We start from the raw sequence: 25682 nt of genomic DNA, 5'->3' as shown, positions 1-25682 counted from the left end.
GGCGACAGTACCCAGTCCAGAGCGTCCGGCGACAGTACCCAGTACAGAGCTTCCGGCGACAGTACCCAGTCCAGAGCGTCCGGCGACAGTACCCAGTCCAGAGCGTCCAGCGACAGTACCCAGTCCAGAGCGTCCGGCGACAGTTCACAGTCCGGAACCTCCAATGACGGGCCACAGTCCGGAACCTCCAGCGATGGTCCCCAGCCCGGGGTCCCCAGCACGGTGTCTCCAGCGACGGTTCCCAGCCCGGTGTCTCCAGCGACAGTCCCCAGCCCGGGGTCTCCAGCGACGGTTCCCAGTCCAGAACATCCGGCGATGATCCACGCAGCGAGGGTTTGCAGCCCGGGGTCTACGGCGATTATCCGCAGTCCAGAGCCTCCGGCGATGATCCACGGGTCTGTGCTACAAGAGCGGACTCAGAGTAAAGAAAGGGGGCGGCGTCCAGAACCAGAGCCGCCACCAAGGTTAGATGCCCACCCAGACCCACCCATATAGGTTTAGGTTTGCGGCCGGGAGTCTGCACCTTTGGGGGGGGGGGGGTGTACTTTCACGCCCTGACCTCAGTCATCTTTGTTTTCTTTATTATTTTGGTTAGGTCAGGGTGTGACGAGGGTAGTATGTGTGTTTTCGTCTTCTCTAGGGTTTTTTGTACATCTATGGGGTTTTGGTATTGTCTAGGTAAATGTAGGTCTATGGTGGCCTGAATTGGTTCCCAATCAGAGACAGCTGTTTATCATTATCTCTGATTGGGGATCCTATTTAGGTTGCCATTTCCATTTTGGTTTTGTGGGTTATTGTCTATGTGTAGTTGCCTGTCAGCACTCATGTTATATAGCTTCACTTTCGTTTCTTTGTTTAGTTTTTTTCCTTCACTAAAAGGAAGAATGTATGCTTATCACGCTGCGCCTTGGTCTCATCAATATGACGAACGAAAGAAGAAATTGAAAGACTCGTTGATTTACTGTATTACTGTAAGTGATCCTAGAGGAGACGAACAAATGAAGTGATATATACATTATATTACTGTAAGTGATCCTTTAGAGGAGACAAACAAATTAAGTGATATATACATTATATCAAATCAAATCAAATTTATTTATATAGCCCTTCGTACATCAGCTGATATCTCAAAGTGCTGTACAGAAACCCAGCCTAAAACCCCAAACAGCAAGCAATGCAGGTGTAGAAGCACGGTGGCTAGGAAAAACTCCCTAGAAAGGCCAATACCTAGGAAGAAACCTAGAGAGGAACCAGGCTATGTGGGGTGGCCAGTCCTCTTCTGGCTGTGCCGGGTGGAGATTATAACAGAACATGGCCAAGATGTTCAAATGTTCATAAATGACCAGCATGGTCGAATAATAATAAGGCAGAACAGTTGAAACTGGAGCAGCAGCACAGTCAGGTGGAAGTTGAAACTGGAGCAGCAGCATGGCCAGGTGGACTGGGGACAGCAAGGAGTCATCATGTCAGGTAGTCCTGGGGCATGGTCCTAGGGCTCAGGTCAGTTGAAACTGGAACAGCAGCATGGCCAGGTGGACTGGGGACAGCAAGGAGTCATCATGTCAGGTAGTCCTGGGGCATGGTCCTAGGGCTCAGGTCCTCCGAGAGAGAGAAAGAAAGAGAGAAGGAGAGAATTAGAGAACGCACACTTAGATTCACACAGGACACCGAATAGGACAGGAGAAGTACTCCAGATATAACAAACTGACCCCAGCCCCCCGACACATAAACTACTGCAGCATAAATACTGGAGGCTGAGACAGGAGGGGTCAGGAGACACTGTGGCCCCATCCGAGGACACCCCCGGACAGGGCCAAACAGGAAGGATATAACCCCACCCACTTTGCCAAAGCACAGCCCCCACACCACTAGAGGGATATCTTCAACCACCAACTTACCATCCTGAGACAAGGCTGAGTATAGCCCACAAAGATCTCCGCCAGGTCACAACCCAAGGGGGGGGCGCCAACCCAGACAGGATGACCACAACAGTGAATCAACCCACTCAGGTGACGCACCCCCTCCAGGGACGGCATGAGAGAGCCCCAGCAAGCCAGTGACTCAGCCCCTGTAATAGGGTTAGAGGCAGAGAATCCCAGTGGAAAGAGGGGAACAGGCCAGGCAGAGACAGCAAGGGCGGTTCGTTGCTCCAGAGCCTTTCCGTTCACCTTCCCACTCCTGGGCCAGACTACACTCAATCATATGACCCACTGAAGAGATGAGTCTTCAGTAAAGACTTAAAGGTTGAGACCGAGTTTGCGTCTCTGACATGGGTAGGCAGACCGTTCCATAAAAATGGAGCTCTATAGGAGAAAGCCCTGCCTCCAGCTGTTTGCTTAGAAATTCTAGGGACAATTAGGAGGCCTGCGTCTTGTGACCGTAGCGTACGTGTAGGTATGTACGGCAGGACCAAATCAGAGAGATAGGTAGGAGCAAGCCCATGTAATGCTTTGTAGGTTAGCAGTAAAACCTTGAAATCAGCCCTTGCTTTGACAGGAAGCCAGTGTAGAGAGGCTAGCACTGGAGTAATATGATCAAATTTTTTGGTTCTAGTCAGGATTCTAGCAGCCGTATTTAGCACTAACTGAAGTTTATTTAGTGCTTTATCCGGGTAGCCGGAAAATAGAGCATTGCAGTAGTCTAACCTAGAAGTGACAAAAGCATGGATTAATTTTTCTGCATCATTTTTGGACAGAAAGTTTCTGATTTTTGCAATGTTACGTAGATGGAAAAAAGCTGTCCTCGAAATGGTCTTGATATGTTCTTCAAAAGAGAGATCAGGGTCCAGAGTAACGCCGAGGTCCTTCACAGTTTTATTTGAGACGACTGTACAACCATTAAGATTAATTGTCAGATTCAACAGAAGATCTCTTTGTTTCTTGGGACCTAGAACAAGCATCTCTGTTTTGTCCGAGTTTAATAGTAGAACGTTTGCAGCCATCCACTTCCTTATGTCTGAAACACATTCTTCTAACGAGGGCAATTTTGGGGCTTCACCATGTTTCATTGAAATGTACAGCTGTGTGTCATCCGCATAGCAGTGAAAGTTTACATTATGTTTTCGAATAACATCCGCAAGAGGTAAAATATATAGTGAAAACAATAGTGGTCCTAAAACGGAACCTTGAGGAACACCGAAATTTACAGTTGATTTGTCAGAGGACAAACCATTCACAGAGACAAACTGATATCTTTCCGACAGATAAGATCTAAACCAGGCCAGAACATGTCCGTGTAGACCAATTTGGGTTTCCAATCTCTCCAAAAGAATGTGGTGATCGATGGTATCAAAAGCAGCACTAAGGTCTAGGAGCACGAGGACAGATGCAGAGCCTCGGTCCGATGCCATTAAAATGTCATTTACCACCTTCACAAGTGCCGTCTCAGTGCTATGATGGGTTCTAAAACCAGACTGAAGCATTTCGTATACATTGTTTGTCTTCAGGAAGGCAGTGAGTTGCTGCGCAACAGCCTTCTCTAAAACTTTTGAGAGGAATGGAAGATTCGATATAGGCCGATAGTTTTTTATATTTTCTGGGTCAAGGTTTGGCTTTTTCAAGAGAGGCTTTATTACTGCCACTTTTAGTGAGTTTGGTACACATCCAGTGGATAGAGAGCCGTTTATTATGTTCAACATAGGAGGGCCAAGCACAGGAAGCAGCTCTTTCAGTAGTTTAGTTGGAATAGGGTCCAGTATGCAGCTTGAAGGTTTAGAGGCCATGTTTATTTTCATCATTGTGTCAAGAGATATAGTACTAAAACACTTGAGCGTCTCTCTTGATCCTAGGTCCTGGCAGAGTTGTGCAGACTCAGGACAACTGAGCTTTGGAGGAATATGCAGGTTTAAAGAGGAGTCCGTAATTACTGTAAGTGATCCTTTAGAGGAGACAAACAAATTAGGTGATATTTAAAAAATATATATATATATTTCGCCTTTATATAACCAGGTAGGCTAGCTGAGAACAAGTTCTCATTTACAACTGCGACCTGGCCAAGATAAAGCACAGCAGTTCGACACATATACACAGAGTTACACATGGAATAAACAAACATACAGTCAATAATACAGTAGAATTTAAAAAAAGAGTCTATATACAGTGAGTGCAAATGAGGTAAGATAAGGGAAGTAAGGCAATAAATAGGCCATGGTGGCGAAGTAATTACAATATAGCAATTAAACACTGGAATGGTAGATGTGCAGAAGATGAATGTGCAAGTAGAGATACTGGGGTGCAAAGGAGCAAGATAAATAAATAAATACAGAATGGGGATGAGGTAGTTGGATGGGCTGTTTACAGATGGGTTATGTACAGGTGCAGTGATATGTGAGCTGCTCTGACAGCTGGTGCTTAACGCTAGTGAGGGAGATTTGAGTCTCCAGCTTCAGTGATATTTGCAGTTCGTTCCAGTCATTGGCAGCAGAGAACTCGAGGAAAGGCGGCCAAAGGAGGATTTGGCTTTGGGGGTGACCAGTTAGATATACCTGCTGGAGCGCGTGCTACAGGTGGGTGCTGCTATGGTGACTAGTGAGCTGAGATAAGGCGGGGCTTTACCTAACAGAGACTTGTAGATGACCTGGAGCCAGTGGGTTTGGTGACGAGTATGAAGCAAGGGCCAGCAAACGAGAGTGTACAGGTCGCAGTGGTGGGTAGTATATGGCAGTATATGGGGCTCTGGTGACAAAACGGATGGCACTGTGATAGACTGCATTCAATTTGTTGAGTAGAGTGTTGGAGGCTATTTTATAAATGACATCGCCGAAGTCGAGGATGCTTTGTTGCGAAATAGGAAGCCGATTCTAGATGTAATTTTGGATTGGAGATGCTTAATGTGAGTATGGAAGGATAGTTTACTTGCCAGACACCTAGGTGTTTGTAGTTGTCCACAAGTCAGAACCGTCCAGAGTAGTGATGCTGGACGGGCGGGCAGGTGCGGGCAGTGATCGGTTGAAGAGCATGCATTTAGTTTTACTTGCATTTAAGAGCAGCAAGAGTGACATCATTGATGTATACAGAGAAGAGAGTCGGCCCGAGAATTGAACCCTGTGGCACCCCCATAGAGACTGCCAGAGGTCCGGACAACAGGCCCTCTAATTTGACACACTGAACTCTATCAGAGAAGTAGTTGGTGAACCAGGCGAGGCAATCATTTGAGAAACCAATGCTGTTGAGTCTGCCAATAAGAATGTGGTGATTGTCAGAGTCAAAAGCCTTGGCCAGGTCGATAAATACGACTGCACAGTAATGTCTCTTATCGATGACGGTTATGATATCGTTTAGGACCTTGAGGGTGGCTGAGGTGCACCCATGACCAGCTCTGAAACCTGATTGCATAGCGGAGAAGGTAAGGTGGGATTCGAAATGGTCGGTAATCTGTTTGTTAACTTGGCTTTCGAAGACCTTCGAAGACCCAGCTCTATCAGAACATCAGCTATCTGGATTTGTTGAAGGAGAAATGGGGGACGCTTGGGCGAGTTGCCTTGGGGAGTGCAGGGCTGTTGCCCGGGGTAGGGGTAGCCAGGTGGAAAGCACCGTAGAAAAATGCTTATTGAAATTCTCAATTATAGTGGATTAATCAGTGGTGACAGTGTTTCCTAGCCTCAGTGCTGTGGGCATCTGGGAGGAGGTGCTCTTATTCTCCATGGACTTTACAGTGTCCAATAACTTTTTTGAGTTTGTGCTACAGGATGCAAATTTCTGCTTGAAAAAGCTAGCCTTAGCTTTCCTAACTGCCTGTGTATATTGTTTCCTAACTTCCCTGAAAAGTTGCATATCACGGGGGCTATTCAATGCTAATGCAGAACGCCACAGGATGTTTTTGTGCTGGTCAAGGGCAGTCAGATCTGGAGAAAACCAAGGGCTATATCTTTTCCTGGTTCTACATTTTTTGAAAGTGTCATACTTATATAACCTCTCTTGGGTAGGGTGCAGTATTTTCACGTCCGGATAAAAAGAGTGCCCAAAGTAAACTGCCTGTTACTCAGGCCCAGAAGCTAGGATATGCATATAATTTGTAGATGTGGATACAAAACACTCTACAGTTTCTAAAACTGTTAAGAATGTGTCTGTGAGAATAACAGAACTGATTGGCAGGCGAAACCCCGAGGACAAACCAACCCCCCCCCCCAAAAAAGAAATTCGCCTACCACTGTTTTCAATGGCTGTCACTTTTATTATGAGGTGAAATCCTCTCCGATTGCAGTTCCTAGGGCTTCCACTAGATGTCAACAGTCTATAGAAAGAGATTCATGCTGGTTTTTGGAAAAATTTGCCAGAAATTAGTCGTTTTTCTAGGTGGCTCCCATTTTGGCTGTAGTGTTTCCAAGCGCATGGAAGAGAGCGCGTTCTTTGGTATTTTTCTCCAGTAAAGACAATAACGATTCTCCGTCTTAAATTTGATCATTTATTTACGTATTAGGGTACCTACAGTTTGATTATAAACGTTGTTTGACTTGTTTGGAAAAGTTTATTAGTAACGTTTGGGATTCATTTTGTATGCATTTTGATCGAGGGAAACTGGGTGGATTATTGACTGAAGTGCGCCAGCTAAACTGAGTTTTTATGGATATAAAGAAGGACATTATCAAACAAAAGGACCATTTGTGATGTATCTGGGACCTTTTGGAGTGCCAACAGAAGAATATCATCAAAGGTAAGGCATTTATTATATCGCTATTTCTGACTTTCGTGGCGCACCTGCCTGGTTGAAATAGGTTTTTCATGCTTTCAAAAGTTTCACGTTTGAGTAATGTGACCTGTGTATCACCTTAAACTGTACAAGGTTGTTTCTGGCACTCACTGAACTGTGGTTTATATTCCTGAGAGCTTCTACCCAGTCCTCATCTGAGATTTCTGAACCAAGTTCTTGTTCCCAAGCCCTTTTAATAGTGTCTGTGGATACCTCTATGTGGGCCTGTAGCACATCATACAGTCTAGAGACCGACCATTTTGACAAGGATCAGGCTATCTAATAGGATTATTTGGCTTAATGTCATACTGTGGGATATGTGTCCTTAAGAAATTCCTGATTTGGAGGTATCTGAAAAAATGTGTTGTTGGCATGTTGAACTTTCCCTGTAATTGTTGAAATGAAGCTAACTGACCATCCATGTATAAATAACCAATTGTTGTGAGCCCCTTCTCCCTCCACTGTGAAAACACCACATCATCCAATGCAGGGTGGAAAGCATGATTCAGGCAAATCGGGATGTCTATGTAAACAGTGGGTATGTTAAGAAAATAGCTAATCTGTTTCCAGATCCTAAGAGTATGACAAATGACTGGATTAGAGTCATAAGTGGCTTTTTTTCCACATATGATGGACTATTAAGTGTAGGGAGTGAGGAATGTTGACAGGAGTCCTGCTCAATCAAAAGCCATGAAGGCATATCATTCTGTCACATCTCAGGTAAACTTTCCCTCCAGAAAGACACAATGTTCAGATTAGCAGCCCAATAATACAGTTTAAAGTGAGGAAGGCCAAAGCCCCCCTCTATCTTGTACTTGCATAAATGCTTCTTTGAAATTCTGGCTGCCTTGTTATCCCATAAAAATTGAATTACTATTGAATCCAGTTTCTTAAAAATAGCTTTGTGGTATGAAATTGGGTAGACATTGGAAGAGGTAAAGAAACCTGGGTAGGACAACCATTTTAATAGCGTTTATACACAAAAAGCTATATTTTGTTTAAGCTGATAAATGTTCATGTCCTAATTCGCTTTCAATAGCTGATCAAGGTCTCTTGTCACTCACTACAATGCCAAGGCTTGTGAACTTGTCCATCACTGTTCTAAATGGGGGTAGATTGCAGAAATTGCATATCCACAGGCCGTGATATTGGCATCAATTCTCTTTTTTGCCAGTTTATCTTGTAGCCAGAGAAGGATCCGAATGTATTTATCAAGTTACGTAAGGGGGAATAGAAGTTTTAGGCTGGATAAAAACACAAGAACATCGTCTGCATATAGGGACATTTTGTGCTGCGTGTCTTTTATTTTAACAGAAGCTATATCCGCACATGCCCGAATGCGAGTAGCAAGGGGTTCCATGGCCCTAGCGAAGGTAGCAGGCGAAATAGGGCACCCCTGTCGGCAGCCCTTGAACAGGCTGAATGACTACGACATTTCTTGATTGGTTACCACGGACGCCATTGGGTGTGCATAAATAATCTTATCCAATTAATAAATTCCTTTCCAAACCCGAAATGCTCCAGAACCGACATCATATACTTCCACTCAATCTGATCAAATGCCTTCTCTGCGTCAAGAGCAATTACCACTTCCTCAACTTTATGATCGTGATACATTACGTTGAAAAGGCGTCTCAAATGGTAGTATATATGTCGGCCCGGGATAAAACCTGTCTGGTCAGGGTGTATGATGTCAGAAATATATTTTTTCAATCGGTTTGCCAATATCTTTGTCAACACCTTATTTTCTATGGGGAGTAACGACACGGGGCGATAAGAAGACATCTCAATGGAATCTCCATATTTTTTCAAGATCAGTGCTGTTGTAGCCTCATACAGTGTTTGCGGGAGTTTGGCATTTTCTTTGGATTGTTTAAACATCCGCAACGTGGAGCTAGACTGGCGCAGTACTTATTCTAGAATTCTATTACATATCCATCAGGCCCAGGTGCCTGGCTGTTTGGAAATTGTGCTATAGCTGTGTTCATTTCTCCTAAAGTTATCCCAACATCGAGTGCAGCAGCTGCCCCCCTGTCTGGTTTAGGACGTTCACATTCAGCGAGAAAGCGTTCCATAGTTTGTTGAGTCAGTAGCATCGCATTTTGATTGGTATAGCTCTGAGTTAAACTGCGCAAAGCATTTATTAATATCCTGCGGATCTGTTACTATTTTACCCTTCTTGTCTTGTATTTTGTGAATAGCTCTAGATGCCTGTACACGCCTTAGCTGTCTTGCTAATAATTTATGTGGTTTGTCACCCAGTTCAAAATAACTTTGTTGCGTTCTAGCAAGTAAAGAGCCCACCCGTTTCGAATGGTATTGTATTCATATTAGAACTTTGTGATCTTCCCAAGGACTGTATTCGAGGAATTCATCCTAAAAACGTTCTCCTGTTCCCCTAACTATCTTTCAATATCTCTCAGCCTAGTATTGGCGCGTTTCTTCCTCTCTGATGTATAAGAAACCTCTAATCACAGCCTTTAGAGATTCCCAAAGGGTGGAGTCGTCAACATCCCCGTGTCGTTAGCTCCGAGGAAAAGGGCAATCTGCTCCTTCAAATACTGACAAAAAGCCTCATCTTTCAATAGGTATGCGTCTAAGCCGAAGGTCGCCGACCTGTCGACATATTGTCGAGATTCAGCACCATGGACTGAGGAAAGTGGTCCGTAATTAGAATAGGGTTATTGTTAACCGACCCAGCTGCTGAAATGAGTTGCGAGTCCAACAAAAAATAGTCAATTCTGGAACATGATTTATGAACTGATGAAAATAAAGATGAATCCCTATCTGTTGGGTGCTTCAGCTGACTATCTACAGTTCCAGCTGACTATCTTTATTCCACTAGGTCTACTCTGTGCTCGGTCACTATGTGGCATTTCTTATTTTAGAGCAAATTGTTGCTGTCAGACAAAGCCCAAAAGAAAAACGTCCCGCCATGCGGAACTTGTCATGCAACCTGTATTAATAAATGTGAACATAAAACACAGACCCCATCTCTCCTCCCGTCCCTTTACTGAGTGACTTCTCCAAACGAAGCACTCCTTGTGTCACGTCCTGACCTTAGTTCCTTTTTTATGTCTCTATTTTGGTTTGGTCAGGGCGTTAGTTGGGGTGGGCATTCTATGTTTTGTTCTATGTTTTGTCTTTCTGTGTTTGGCCTGGTATGGTTCCCAATCAGAGGCAGCTGTCTATCGTTGTCTCTGATTGAGAACCATACTTAGGTAGCCTGTTCCCACCTGTGTTTGTGTGTAGTTGTTTTCTGCTTTGTGTATTGCACCTTGCAGAACTGTTCGTTTATTGTTCTTGTTCAAGTGTTTGTATTTATGAAACGCATTATGAATACTTACCACGCTGCACCTTGGTCCTCTTCTCCTTCTCCCGACGACAATCGTTACACCTTGACTTCCCTTCTTACATCAGCTGATATATCAAAGTGCTGTATAGAAACCCAGCCTAAAACCCCAAACAGCAAGCAATGCAGGTGTAGAAGCACGGTGGCTAGGAAAAACTCCCTAGAAAGGCCAACACCTAGGAAGAAACCTAGAGAGGAACCAGGCTATGAGGGCTGGCCAGTCCTCTTCTGGCTGTGCCGGGTGGAGATTATAACAGAACATGGCCAAGATGTTAAAATGTTCATAAATGACCACCATGGTCAAATAATAATAATCACAGTAGTTGTCGAGGGTGCAACAAGTCAGCACCTCAGGAGTAAATGTCAGTTGGCTTTTCATAGCCGATCATTGAGAGTATCTCTACTGCTCCTGATGTCTCTAGAGAGTTGAAAACAGCAGGTCTGGGACAGGTAGCACGCCCGGTGAACAGGTCAGGGTTCCATAGCCGCAGGCATAACAGTTGAAACTGGAGCAGCAGCACAGCCAGGTGGACTGGGGACTGCAAGGAGTCATCATGCCAGGTAGTCCTGAGGCATGGTCCTAGGGCTCAGGTCATCAGAGAGAGGGAAAGAAAGAGAGAAAGAGAATTAGAGAGAGCATACTTAAATTCACACAGGACACCGGATAAGACAGGAGAAATACTCCAGATATAACAGACTGACCCTAGCCCCCCGACACATAAACTACTGCAGCATAAATACTGGAGGCTGAGACAGGAGGGGTCAGGAGACACTGTTGAAACCCCCGGACAGGGCCAAACAGGCAGGATATAACCCTACCCACTTTGCCAAAGCACAGCCCCCACACCACTAGAGAGATATCTTCAACCACCAACTTACCATCCCGAGATAAGGCCGAGTATAGCCCACAAAGATCTCCGCCACGGCACAACCCAAGGGGGACTCCAACCCAGCCGACTTCCCGAATGGCCTCGGTGGCGCGCCCTTGGCCGGCTTCGTTGCCTGTGATCTGTGTGCGTGGTCGATCATTAGGGCCGTTTTGAAGTGTTCACTCCCCAGCAATGCCGTATCAGCTCCAGGACGAATTCAGTAGGTTTCCCTTTTTCAGTGTCCTCCTGGATCCCAAATATTCTGATATATATCAAGCATTTCCAATCGGGCTTTCAGGGTTTTGTTGTAATTTTTTAACGTTGCGCACTGTTTCTCTATATCCTGTAGCCTGGCCTCGTGATCGACTGTCGTCTGCTCAACCTCATGCACTCTTCCCTTAGTTGCCTTCACAGTTTCAGTCAAAGTCCCAATACTTTTTGAGATATCAGCCAACCTTATGTCCACCTTCTTGCATAGTGAGCTTATGGCAGCCAGTATGTCACATTGAGTAGGCTCTGTGGGGAACTCTTGGAAGCTAGCATCTTCAGCTAACTCCTCGTGGGTCGGCGGTGTTGAAATTGGTTCGTTGTCTATCTCATTCAAATGATCTTGTTTAGCGCCCCCTTTTTTGTTGCCTTTTCCCTTTGTCATATTGCAAGACAATGTTTGAAGTTATAGGTTGTGAGAGGTTAAGATAAATATGAATTTGTTTCAAAATAGAGCGGAGCTCTAGCAAAGCACGTCTACTCCATAGCACGCTCTCTAGCGTCCCCATCCTGGCTAGCTTTTGATGGGGGTTCCGGGTTCTTAAGTATAAAAATAGCAGATCCGTACCACATTGGGTGAGGCGGGTTGCAGGAGAGTATATTCAGTCCATAGATGGAAAGTGATATTGAAATATATATAAATGTAAATGTTTACACGGGACAGGAAGGGACAAAAACACACGTCCGACTGCTACACCATCTTGGAATCAAGATCAAGATCCATCATTGATGGATATAATGGATACAGAATCTCAATTAAAGACCCAGTGCAGTCAAAAACATGATTTATATATATTCACACTATGAGGTTGGATAAATACTGTAAAATTGTGGAAATTATGATAATGCCCTTTCAGTGTAAGAGCTGTTTGAAAGATGTTTAGGCCTTCCATGGTGACATCCCCATGCAGTAAGTAGTGAGTTAACAAACCAACAAAAAAAGCGAGTTCTAAACCTCTCTGCCAATTACAGCTAGTTTCCACTTTCCCCTCCCTACTCAGACACTCCCAGACAGTCTTAGCTAAATTCTTGCTTGAGAAATTGCCCTTTGCTAAGAATATATTTTTGTTTCTTTTTGACTATTTTAACGGAAAACAATCACAGTAAAGTATTTAATTATTAACTAGAAATGATTTGATATTGAGATAAAAATGGCTGCATTGGATCAGTGAGCTAGTTTAGGTAGTTTAGTGTCTTTACTGAGAGTACTGTCATAACTCTCCTGTGATGATCTGAAGGATCAGGTTACAGAGGGTCTGCTCTACAGCGTGCTACGAGGGAGAGCGGGAAGTCGGCTGTTTTATGGTGGTTGTAAAAATATGCTGCCTCTATGCTCTGTAGTGTTCGAGGTTGGAATGTAAACTGTGGAACACAGAGAGACACTTGGACATCAAAAGTTTGAATATGAGAATGTGGGAGTGGTCCCTGGACACTTAAGGGACAGTCATGTCGAGTGTGTTTATCTCATGAAGGACAGGAAACACACATTACTGTGTCTCTGGTTGTGTCCACTTCTCCATTATGGGGTTTACATCTAAATGTTGTGAAACGTTAAAATTATTTTTTCTATTATTTTTTATTGCTAAATATATTGCAAAAATTATTATTTTTATTTTTATATTATCTTCCGAATAAACTCTTAAAGATTTAGCAATATTTTACATCAATAGCAGTCAATATTAATCGTCATCTTACTTCAGTCTCATATTCTGAAAGTTGGAAATTCTTGGTTATCTGCAAGAATCCTGGCTAACAAGTTGAATCAGCAATACAAAACTGGGTTTAATTATTTATTTACTAAATACCTAACTAATCACACAGAATAACATATACAAAGAATTAATTATACCGGGATAATTCTTTACTAGCGGGCGGAACAGATATGACAGCTTGTTACACAAAAGAAAAGGGGCTGGGTTTGAGTGAAAGAGCGGGAAGACTGAGGAACAATGGGAAGAAGCTGTGTTATCATAAATACAGTATCTTATGCATTCTAAATTACCGCCCATTTGGAAAAGGAAAATGCAATAAATATTTACTCTGAGCTGCGCTTCAGTAGGTTGGTGGTAGATGGAAGGTCGTGTTGCCAAACCGAGTCCTTTCTCCTTTGAAGAATGTATCTGGTGGTCACTTGAATAAGTTGTAGTAACGTCGTTGTGTAGTAGAACGCTGTTGTTTGGTAGATGGGATACTCTGTCTGTTGCTTCCTAACCTGCGTTTGAAGCTGCGGTCGCTAACTCAACGGCTAGGAGGTATCACTTCTGTCGTGAATAAGAGTTCAAAGTTCATACCATTCGCAACCAAAGCTCATGCTGATGTTGGCTTCGTTCTGTAGACTTATTTGAACCATTCTGACATAGGATCGTCATCCTACCTCATCGGAACAGAAAGTTATATTGTAGTCAAGAGCTTATATAGGAAGGAAGAGGAGGGTGTGTTTGAAAAGTTTTATAGCCTTTGTCCCTTCACAGGGGAGGGCCAATGATTGAGCAGCCCTATCTTATGAAAATCCAAATCTCACATTTTAGAAGCTAAAATCACATTTCATCCCATCACAAATAATTTCATATTCAAATATTTAAATTGAACAACAATTCCATGTGAATCTGATAACTCTGATGTGTAGAATTTCCACTGTAGAGTTTGTCATCTTATCATTGATGAGAATGTCTCAGATGACAACCGAACTGACATCATATTCATTAAGTACCACTGCATATGTTCAATTGTTCGGATTACCAGAATATAGTTCATTTCCCCCCACATACTGATGTGCTTCTACACCTGCATTGCTTGCTGTTTGGGGTTTTAGGCTGGGTTTCTGTACAGCACTTTGAGATATCAGCTGATGTACGAAGGGCTATATAAATAAATTTGATTTGATTTGATGTTCCCAGAATCTCTATGTTAACCAAGGGTTTTTTAAATGTAACCTCAGTAGGTTAGAGAAAAGAAAAGGGGTAAGAGGTATTTATGACGGTCATAAACCTACCCCCCAGGCCAACGTCATGACAAGAGTATGGATTTTCATATAAAGTTTAACTAGTCAGTGGCCACGCCCCTGAGTACAGACATTTATATTGGCTTCAAGGAACGCCGCTTCTTCCACAGAGTATAAATCCACCCTTGACAAAATGTACATTTTGTGCCAAAGAGACCCACAGTAAGCCGGGTGTCTCGAATGGTTAAGAAGATGAGAAAACATGAAGCGGTAGCTACATGTTGAAATGGTTGGCAACTCTACAAGAGTCATAAATGCAAGGACGAGGTCTCCACGTTGAAAGGGCTAAGAAATCTATGAACTAAAGAACAATTATTCAGACTGCAGCTGTTTAAATACTTTAGTCTGGTAAACGCTTCCGATCTAAGAACATTTCCGAATGGTACTCTGAAGTACCCATTCTAACAACCTATGACTTTGATCTCTGGTGGACAAACCAGAGGCTCTCTGTCAACGGACTATACAGCAGGCAGATTGGCAATCGCAGAGAGGGATAACAAAGGCAGACACTCGTAAATATATAAATTGCAAATTCTTTTCAAATGAGCGGTTGTTCATGATCAAAATATTAGCAATTTCTATATATGTAGTGAATCCACTCTGAGTTTCCCACTCTTGAACTACCCCACCCATTTCCTTTGTCTATCAAGCCATTATATCTTTCCTATCATGATAGTAATCAATGTATGACCTATGTGTGTGTGTATGTAATTCTGTGATTGATTAAGTTAGTAAATAAATAATTGAGACAATTTGTATATCGCTGATTCATGATTCTATGCTAGGGTTCGTGCAGATATCCAAGGGTTTGTGACGTTCAGTAATGAGACTGATGAGGTAAAATTTATTAATAAGCAACTGTTTTGATAAGATATGAAAATATATGAAGAGTTATATTGACACTCTATAAACAACCTTTTTCCCTGGTGCCCCGACTTCCTAGTTAATTAAAGTTACATGATTAGTTTAATTGCGTAATTAAATTACACATAGAGTATTGATTTCATAATACACAGTCGTCACATTTAATTATAGTCAACGACACGACAGTACACTATAGGGCACAGGGAGCCAGTCTCTCCACTACTACTACTACTACCACACACACACACGCACGCACGCACGCACGCACGCACGCACACACACACACACACACACACACACACACACACACACACACACACACACACACACACACACACACACACACACACACACACACACACACACACACACAAACACAGCCATAGTCTAAATCTGCCACTCCACAGGCGAGGGCCCCCACGATTTCAGACAGCTTTTTATTAATTTGTCAATGAGTGTGTGTGTGTGTGTGTGTTGTTTGTGTCAAGCATGTGTTTCCATGAAAAATCACAAAGGGGCGCCATTGGGTTACTAAATGCCCAACGTTGCCATTCTTCAACTGCTATGTATCCGTTGCACCATTAGGGGATGGCAGAGTCTCGTTCTAGACGATGGGGGAGGGGGGAGACAGAGAGGCGAGAGAGAGAGTCGGATGACAGACACTAATAACAAAATAGTCTGGTACTCGACTATCTATTACATGTGTTTGCTCAATGTGTAGCTTACTGTTCTCCCTTTTTCCTGACGCTCCTTTGTCTCAGTTAGGCCCTATGTCAGAGTCAGCTGATTGGAACAAAAGACTACACAAAAGACTGTACACCTGTGCATTTATGGTATTTTTGTGTTCCCCTAGTCTTGTCACTAAGGCGTGTGACCTCATAGGCCTACTCAACTTGCCCTAACCTGCAGGCTTAGGCTATTATTATACTTCTTATTTATATCTTAAACGTATAGTCTATAATTCTAAGGAGTATAGATATTTCAATCGAGAACCAGCATTCTTAATGTATTTGGGATACATTTTATAGACCACTGTTATGTTCAAGCTGTAGGCTACTTTCTTTTATTCAAAGTTGAACGTTATTTATTACTTTTCTGACGAGAACGAACATACTGCATTGAAGATCGAAAAAGTAGCCTAGAGAAAAATAAGAGATAGAAATAGTACGTTTCCTAGTTGGCTGCAACATATTCACCCTTTCAGACAGTTTAAATCATTTGCTTGAACACATAGTGTTGTAGTCTGTTTGATTGATCGCCTCCGTCATTGCACAGTGAGAAATGATGATCATTGAAACCATTGACATAATAATGAAACTGCTGACAGAAAGCTCGTTCCCGCGTCTGGCTTTCTCGCGGGCGTCGCGGAGTAGCTGTTACCTGAATTGCACCTGCAGGCGTCACATCCACTTGTCACACACATACCCACATTCACACACGGTTCCAGTGAGCGCGCATCTCTCTCACACACACTCTACACTCGATAGAAATCGGATTCCACGGATGTATCGCGGACGACTCCGGCGGATCGTTGTTAACGTGCGCGCCTCACACATATTAGGTCGGCTCACACCTTCTTTTCCGTGACTTTGATGGGGACTTGGACAACAGGGAGGGAAAATGCCTGTGATGAAAGGATTACTTGCGCCACAGAACACGTTTCTGGACACCATAGCCACACGGTTTGACGGCACGCGTAAGTTTGTTCTCTTTCTCTTTGATGCTTAATGGGACCTTAACCTATATCCTGTTAGGCTATTCGTTCAGTCCCAACCCGTTTGTTGCACTTGCTTTCTAAGATTTAGATTTATGGATATTGCTAAATCAATTGGTAGGAAAACGGCTTTTAGTCATCATTTGTATATTTCTTCCAAAACAGCCAGTGAAATCAAATCACAAAGTAACAATAGAGCAAGTTCATTTAGGTAGGATATATTTTGAAAAGTTATTTTTCTCTTAAAATGGAATAGCCTATGTTTGGTTGCTCATGGTGCCCAGGGCTATATGCTATATCTGTGGTCTATGCTATAGCCTAGTTAAAATACTTGTTCAATTTGTTGGCACAGCGCTAACCTATTGGTCGACTCGCTCTGCAAAGTTCAGCACCACGGACAGCGAATCACCCTCACTAGAATTTCCCCCTTTTTACATTTTTATTTCACCTTTATTTAACCAGGTAAGCTAGTTGAGAACAAATTCTCATTTACAACGGCGACCTGGCCAAGATAAAGCAAAGTATTGCGACACAAACAACAACACAGAGTTACGCATGGAATTAACCGTTTCTGACGCGCACCCACTCAAGTGCTCCTAAACAACAATACTTTAAGGTTACATTTCTAAACCTAGAGAATAGTTTACTTTGTAAGCAAGTTAACAAATATCCTTGTTCCAATATGACACATTTTACCAACAGTCATTAATCCTTACACAAAAACAGTTGTGATAGTGATATATTCAGACAAACACATGAATTAAAATGAACATTTCTTATTTCCGCTCTCTGACTGCCAAGTCCCGCGGTGAAGCTCTGACAGTAGCAGTCGCATCTATCCAAATGAATTAATTGTTCGGCGGCACCTACAGCAGGTGGGTTCGCTTCCCCAGGCAGAGGCACACGCAGGGCTCTCTTTCTCTCTTTCTCTCAAAAAGCAACTCATTTGCAGTCACGGACCAGGGTGTTGATATAACCAACCTTTGTCTCTGAGAAGTCTGTTAGTTTAGAGTGCAGTTTAATGTTGCTTGTTCTACTGCATTAACTCTACAATTAGGCTGGGCCAGAAGCTGCCTGGTCCCAGATATGTTTCTGCTCTCTTGCCATCTCCTTATGGAATTGTCATACCATGTCATATTCGGACAAGGAGATGGCGCTCACTTTGGGTAGCCTAGACTAACAGGGTTAGGCCTATACTATTGGCGTATTTATTATTATTTAGTGTGTCTCAGCATTGCTCATTTCAAGTCACCCTAATAATAACACTCAATCTTAACGGATTTACAATCTTCTTCAGTTGTGGCTCCCACTTTGTCTTACTGTAATCGGTCAAAACCAGACAGGCTTATATAGGTAGCCTGCCACGGTATGTCTCCTTTTCCTGGAAGGAACAAGCTGTTTTTCATTGCTCTACTTCTGCTGTGTGAGTTGGTAAATTACTCTAACTCATATGGCGTTGCCGCGGACTACAATCCTCCATACTGCTTTATTCCAGACTTCATAAACAACTGGCCGGACGATTGAGTGTCACACCATGCTGCAGATATGGAGGGTAGGATAGATTTGAAGCTGTTTCGGAGGGACAGCAGGTAGCTACGTCCATGTCCCAAACGTCACCCTGTTCCTTTATTATACTGCACTATAAAGGGAATAGGGTGCCATTTGGGACGCACTCGGAGGGACAGCAGGTAGCTACGTCCATGTCCCAAACGTCACCCTGTTCCTTTATTATACTGCACTATAAAGGGAATAGGGTGCCATTTGGGACGCACTCGGAGGGACAGCAGGTAGCTACATCCATGTCCCAAACGTCACCCTGTTCCTTTATTATACTGCACTATAAAGGGAATAGGGTGCCATTTGGGACGCACTCGGAGGGACAGCAGGTAGCTACGTCCATGTCCCAAACGTCACCCTGTTCCTTTATTATACTGCACTATAAAGGGAATAGGGTGCCATTTGGGACGCACTCAGAGGGACAGCAGGTAGCTACGTCCATGTCCCAAACGTCACCCTGTTCCTTTATTATACTGCACTATAAAGGGAATAGGGTGCCATTTGGGACGCACTCAGAGGGACAGCAGGTAGCTACATCCATGTCCCAAACGTCACCCTGTTCCTTTATTATACTGCACTATAAAGGGAATAGGGTGCCATTTGGGACGCACACAATCCCACATCTTAATGGTCCCGCTATGGAATTGAGGCTTAATAACCAATACAGTACTGCAGTGAGCTTCACTACAGCACCCCAATGAATACACCAATGTCCTTGAGCGGATGCGTCCAGGAACCTGGTATTAACAGGGGTTCGAACTGGACGGGGGAAAAATGGAAGTAGTGGAGCCTGACCAGACAAATTGGGTCTGGTGGCTGGTGCCCTGGTCTGACCAGAGATGTGGGCCTAGATGAACAGGAAGAGGAAAGAACTGTCAACTGGCTGACATTGTTTGGATTGGCCCGTATAGAGGTCTTCATTGAAAATAATGGACTCAACCTTGTAACGATATGCGACAGGACAGGTGTCCCCTACAGGTTCTACTAAGTGTCCTCAGACTGTATGTAAACTGGTTTACACCTGGGGCTGCAGAAGATAATTGGTAAACATTGTTGTTGTCATGTCAACACTTCCAGTTGACTCTAATAGTTCAAACTGCAGTTTGTTGATTTTGAGACAAAACCTGCCAACTGAGGATCTGACTCAGGATCTGAAATGACCACACGTGCGTGTGTGTGTGTGAGCACACAAAATTGGAACCGGGGGACATTGAAAAGGCCATCTCATGAATAGAGCCCTCTCCATGGGTGCTAGTGCACGTCTAGCTGGTACATCATAAGAAAATATCAACGATCATGTGACATCATGATCATCATCCAGTCAAGTTTTGGGATATGTTAAGTCATTTCAGTTACAAGTCATTTCTCACTTTTGCAATGTGGAATACACTGACTCACATTCAGACCTAGCTTAAACATGGGAGACACTGTACAATAGGACTACACACTGTGTACAATAGGTCTACACACTGTGTACAATATGACTACACGCTGTGTACAATATGTCTACACACTGTGTACAATAGGTCTACACACTGTGTACAATTTGACTACACACTGTGTACAATTTGACTACACACTATGTACAATTTGACTACACACTGTGTAAAATAGGTCTACACAGTGTGTACAATAGGTCTACACACTGTGTACAATAGGCCTACACACTGTGTACAATAGGCCTACACACTGTGTACAATATGACTACACACTGTACAATATGACTACACACTGTGTACAATAGTGTCACGCCCTGACCATAGAGAGCTTTTTATGTCTCTATTTTGGTTTGGTCAGGGTGTGATTTGGGTGGGCATTTTATGTCCTTTTTCTATGTTTTGTATTTCTTTGTTTTGGCCGGGTATGGTTCTCAATCAGGGACAGCTGTCTATCGTTGCCTCTGATTGGGAACCATACTTAGGTAGCTTTTTCCCACATGGGTTTTGTGGGTAGTTATTTTCTGTTTAGTCTCTGTTACCTAACAGAACTGTTCGCTTTTCGTTTTGTTACTTTTGTTTGAGTGTTTCTTTGATGAATAAAATCATGAACACTTATCAAGCTGCGCTTTGGTCCACTATTCCTTACGACGACGAGCGTTACAGAACTACCCACCACAAGCGTGGTAGGGAGGAGCAGAGACGTCAGGACTCCTGGACATGGGAGGAGATGCTGGACGGACAGGGACCCTGGAGACAGGCTGGGGAATATCACCGCCCACAAGAAGAACTGGAGGCAGCTAAAGCTGAGAGGTGGCGATATGAAGCAAGGCAGCGCAGCAGGCACGAGAGGCAGCCCCAAAAAACTTTTTTGGCGGAGTCAGGCGATAGACCTGAGCCAACTCCCCGTGCTTACCGGAAGCAGCGTGGTACTGGTCAGGCACCGTGTTATGCGGTGAAGCGCACGGTGTCTCCAGTGCGAGCTCATTCTTTGTTTTGGCCGGGTATGGTTCTCAATCAGGGACAGCTGTCTATCGTTGCCTCTGATTGGGAACCATACTTAGGTAGCTTTTTCCCACATGGGTTTTGTGGGTAGTTATTTTCTGTTTAGTCTCTGTTACCAAACAGAACTGTTCGCTTTTCGTTTTGTTACTTTTGTTTGAGTGTTTCTTTGATGAATAAAATCATGAACACTTATCAAGCTGCGCTTTGGTCCACTATTGCTTACGACGACGAGCGTTACAAATAGGCTTACATGCTGTGTACAATATGTCTACACACTGTGTACAATATGCCTACACACTGTGTACAATATGACTACACACTGTGTACAATATGACTACACGCTGTGTACAATATGTTTACACACTGTGTACAATAGATCTACACACTGTGTACAATATGACTACATACTCTGTACAATATGACTACACACTGTGTACAATATGACTACACACTGTGTACAATATGCCTACACACTGTGTACAATAGGCATACACACTGTGTACAATATGCCTACATACTGTGTACAATATGACTACACACTGTGTACAATATGCCTACACGCTGTGTACAATATGACTACATACTGTGTACAATAGGACTCCACACTGTGTACAATATGACTACATACTGTGTACAATATGACTACACACTGTGTACAATAGGTCTACACACTGTGTACAATATGACTACATACTGTGTACAATATGACTACACACTGTGTACAATATGACTACATACTGTGTACAATATGCCTACATACGGTGTACAATAGGACTCCAACTTAACATGTAACTTCAGTGGTTAACATTGGAGATAGTTAATTGCCTAAATTGTTTACCCAAACTCCTAGTAGAATGCTGTGTAATATTTCCCATCGTGCTCTTCTGTCACGACCGTTCTGCAGATTTTCCGCTCTCAGCAACACCAGGTAGGTAATTACAGCTAAGCACTGACACGCTTTCTCATATAGGTGTGTGTGTGTGTGTCTGTACTTTTATGTGTGTGTGCGTGTGTGTGTGTTTGTGTGGGTGTGTGTGTCTATATGTGTATGTGTGTCTATATGTGTCTGTGTGTGTGTGTATGTTTGTGTGTGTGTCTATATGTGTTTGTCTATATGTGTGTGTGTCTATATGTGTGTGTGTGTGTGTGTGTGTGTGTGCTGCCATAATCAGTTTAATATCGAATTATTAGTGTGCATGTAAACATACTCATAGAGATCACAGTGGTTCACCTCTCTGTGAAGTGGAACGGTACTGTGTGATCTTATGACTGCATCCCAAATGAAACCCTATTCCCTTTATAGTGCTCTACTTTTGACCAGAGCTGTATGGTCCCTGGTCAAAAGTAGTGCATTATATAGGGAATAGGGTACCATTTGAGACGCAACCTATGTCTCTAAGTATTGACCTCTGACCTCATGATGACTTTCTGAGGTAATTATGAAGTTTGAAAACTTTAAAACAATCTTCTAAGTGGTATCCTTCCAGTGGAGGCTGGTGGGAGGAGGTATAGGAGGACGGGCTCATTGTAATGGCTGTACATTTACTCCATTCCAGCCATTACAATGAGCCGCCCCCCTATAGCGCCTACCACCAGCCTCCTCTGTATTCTTCCCACTTTAATGTGATTAGTTTGACCCAAGTCACACCTTGAAACACTATGAATGAACATTACATTGTTATTACACATTTCTTACACTTTTATTGCTTTATGTATATGAAAGACACCTAGAATGGTGACGACACAAGTGACACAAGTCAGTGCAATGGCAGTAAGAAACGACATGGCTAAAAGAAGGCTGTTAAGGAGACACCCTCAGGAGACACTGTCAGCACTCAGCCATTGGCCTCATTCTAAGGTTACAATAGAGTATGGCAACTGAACATTTAAATGGGGAGTCTCTTCTGTTTGTTCTAGGAACTTCAGGAAGTTCCATAGAAATGTGGCTTCTTCCTAGAGCTCTGGAGTCCTGTCGGTCGCCGTGGACATTCCGCTTCGGTAACGAGCCTAATTAGTGCAATTCGGAATCCTAATCATCACCTCTAATGGAGTGTTGAAAATGATCATCAAATGGGGTTTCACTAACGCAAGTCTGGGCCGAGACCCACTCAGCCATTTTTAGACTTCATTAATTGTTCACGAGGGGAATAGAGAGAAGGAGAGAGAGCTGGAGAAGGGGATAATGAGAAAGACAGATAAGGGGGAAGGAGATAATTAGAAAGAGAGAGAAGGGGGGAAGACAGGGAAAAAATGGATTCAAAATAGGGGGAATGGATTCGATAGTTAGTGAGAGCGAGGAGAGAGGGAGGTTCTGATGAGGCAGAGAGGAAGTCCGATAGTCATAGAGACGGGAGAGAGGGAGGTTCTGATGAGGCAGAGAGGAAGTCAGATCGTCATAGAGACGGGAGAGAGGGGAATCCAGAGAGAGAAAGAGTGAGAGAAACAGAGAGAGATAGGCAACTTCCTTACAAATGACAGGAATTGATCAAATGTAATGTTTCTAGTGATATGAGCCAGTGGGATTTGGTGATAGAGAGGAAAGCTACAGTATGATTAAAGCTGAGGTGTTGTCTAATTATTTGCGCTCTTCAGTTACTCAGCATGAGAGGATTCTAGTTGAAAGAGCTGTGTGTGTATGTGTGCATATTTTTGATTGTGTTATTGTATCTCCCTCAAGATAGATTTTGTACTGTGATAATGGATTATGGAGAGAGGATTGTGTTATTGTATCTCCCTCAAGATAGATTTTGTACTGTGATAATGGATTATGGAGAGAGGATTGTGTTATCGCCTCTCCCTCAAGATAGATTTTGTACTGTGATAATGGATTATGGAGAGAGGATTGTGTTATCGCCTCTCCCTCAAGATAGATTTTGTACTGTGATAATGGATTATGGAGAGAGGATTGTGTTATCGCCTCTCCCTCAAGATAGATTTTGTACTGTGATAATGGATTATGGAGAGAGGATTGTGTTATCGCCTCTCCCTCAAGATAGATTTTGTACTGTGATAATGGATTAGTGGAGAGAGGATTGTGTTATCGTATCTCCCTCAAGATAGATTTTGTACTGTGATAATGGATTAGTGAAGATGATTGTGTTATCGTATCTCCCTCAAGATAGATGTTGTACTGTGATAATGGATTAGTGAAGAGAGGATTGAAATCATCATGCATAGGGATGATCACCTGATCAGCTGGAAATGAGTAAGCTACCCTCCAGAATGTCTGTACTAACATTGATTACCCTGATTATCTTTGATTATCATTAATATTGATTACCCTGGTTCACTTTGTGTGACTGTAATAGAATCAACTGTTGTTTCTGTTTGACTGTAACCTTGGTTACCTTGGTGTGACTGTGAGCTTGGTTACTTTGGTTTGACTGTAGCCTTGGTTAACTGCTGTGACTGTAACCGAGGTTACTTTGGTTTGACTGTTGCCTTGGTTAACTGCTGTGACTGTAACCGAGGTTACTTTGGTTTGACTGTAGCCTTGGTTAACTGGTGTGACTGTGAGCTTGGTTACTTTGGTTTGACTGTAGCCTTGGTTAACTGGTGTGACTATGAGCTTGGTTACTTTGGTTTGACTGTAGCCTTGGTTAACTGCTGTGACTGTGAGCTTGGTCACTTTGGTTTGACTGTAGCCTTGGTTAACTGGTGTGACTGTGAGCTTGGTTACTTTGGTTTGACTGTAGCCTTGGTTAACTGATGTGACTGTGAGCTTGGTTAATTTGGTTTGACTGTAGACTTGGTTAACTGGTGTGACAGTGAGCTTGGTTACTTTGGTTTGACTGTAGCCTTGGTTAACTGGTGTGACTGTACCCGAGGTTACTTTGGTTTGACTGTAGCCTTGGTTAACTGGTGTGACTGTGAGCTTGGTTACTTTGGTTTGACTGTAGCCTTGGTTAACTGCTGTGACTGTGAGCTTGGTCACTTTGGTTTGACTGTAGCCTTGGTTAACTGGTGTGACTGTGAGCTTGGTTACTTTGGTTTGACTGTAGCCTTGGTTAACTGGTGTGACTGTGAGCTTGGTTACTTTGGTTTGACTGTAGCCTTGGTTAACTGGTGTGACTGTGAGCTTGGTTACTTTGGTTTGACTGTAGCCTTGGTTAACTGCTGTGACTGTGAGCTTGGTTACTTTGGTTTGACTGTAGCCTTGGTTAACTGCTGTGACTGTGAGCTTGGTTACTTTGGTTTGACTGTAGCCTTGGTTAACTGGTGTGACTGTGAGCTTGGTTACTTTGGTTTGACTGTAGCCTTGGTTAACTGCTGTGACTGTAACCGAGGTTACTTTGGTTTGACTGTAGCCTTGGTTAACTGCTGTGACTGTAACCGAGGTTACTCTGGTTTGACTGTAGCCGTGGTTAACTGCTGTGACTGTGAGCTTGGTTACTTTGGTTTGACTGTAGCCTTGGTTAACTGCTGTGACTGTGAGCTTGGTTACTTTGGTTTGACTGTAGCCTTGGTTAACTGCTGTGACTGTGAGCTTGGTTACTTTGGTTTGACTGTAGCCTTGGTTAACTGGTGTGACTGTGAGCTTGGTTACTTTGGTTTGACTGTAGCCTTGGTTAACTGCTGTGACTGTAACCGAGGTTACTTTGGTTTGACTGTAGCCTTGGTTAACTGCTGTGACTGTAACCGAGGTTACTTTGGTTTGACTGTAGCCTTCGTTAACTGGTGTGACTGTGAGCTTGGTCACTTTGGTTTGACTGTAGCCTTGGTTAACTGGTGTGACTGTAACCGAGGTTACTTTGGTTTGACTGTAGCATTGGTTAACTGCTGTGACTGTGAGCTTGGTTACTTTGGTTTGACTGTAGCCTTGGTTAACTGGTGTGACTGTGAGCTTGGTCACTTTGGTTTGACTGTAGCCTTGGTTAACTGCTGTGACTGTGAGCTTGGTTACTTTGGTTTGACTGTAGCCTTGGTTAAC

The 25682-nt window shown here is 43.3% G+C and overlaps 1 protein-coding gene across 1 annotated transcript in view; it reads left to right on the top strand.

Annotated features, from left to right (window-relative positions):
- The first annotated feature begins 315 nt into the window (after nucleotides 1-315).
- LOC109908502 (potassium voltage-gated channel subfamily H member 8) overlaps nucleotides 316-25682 on the top strand; it is a 102814-nt gene continuing 77447 nt past the window's right edge. The window contains exon 1 of the mRNA XM_031794968.1: nucleotides 316-421. Coding sequence (XP_031650828.1) covers nucleotides 316-421 — 106 coding nt within the window. The remainder of the gene's footprint in view (nucleotides 422-25682) is intronic.

This window comes from Oncorhynchus kisutch, linkage group LG17 (genome assembly GCF_002021735.2).
Source record: "Oncorhynchus kisutch isolate 150728-3 linkage group LG17, Okis_V2, whole genome shotgun sequence".
NCBI classification, from domain to species: Eukaryota; Metazoa; Chordata; class Actinopteri; order Salmoniformes; family Salmonidae; genus Oncorhynchus; species Oncorhynchus kisutch.
The sequence above is the reverse complement of the archived record's forward strand: the minus strand, read 5'-3'. Positions and strand labels throughout refer to the sequence as shown.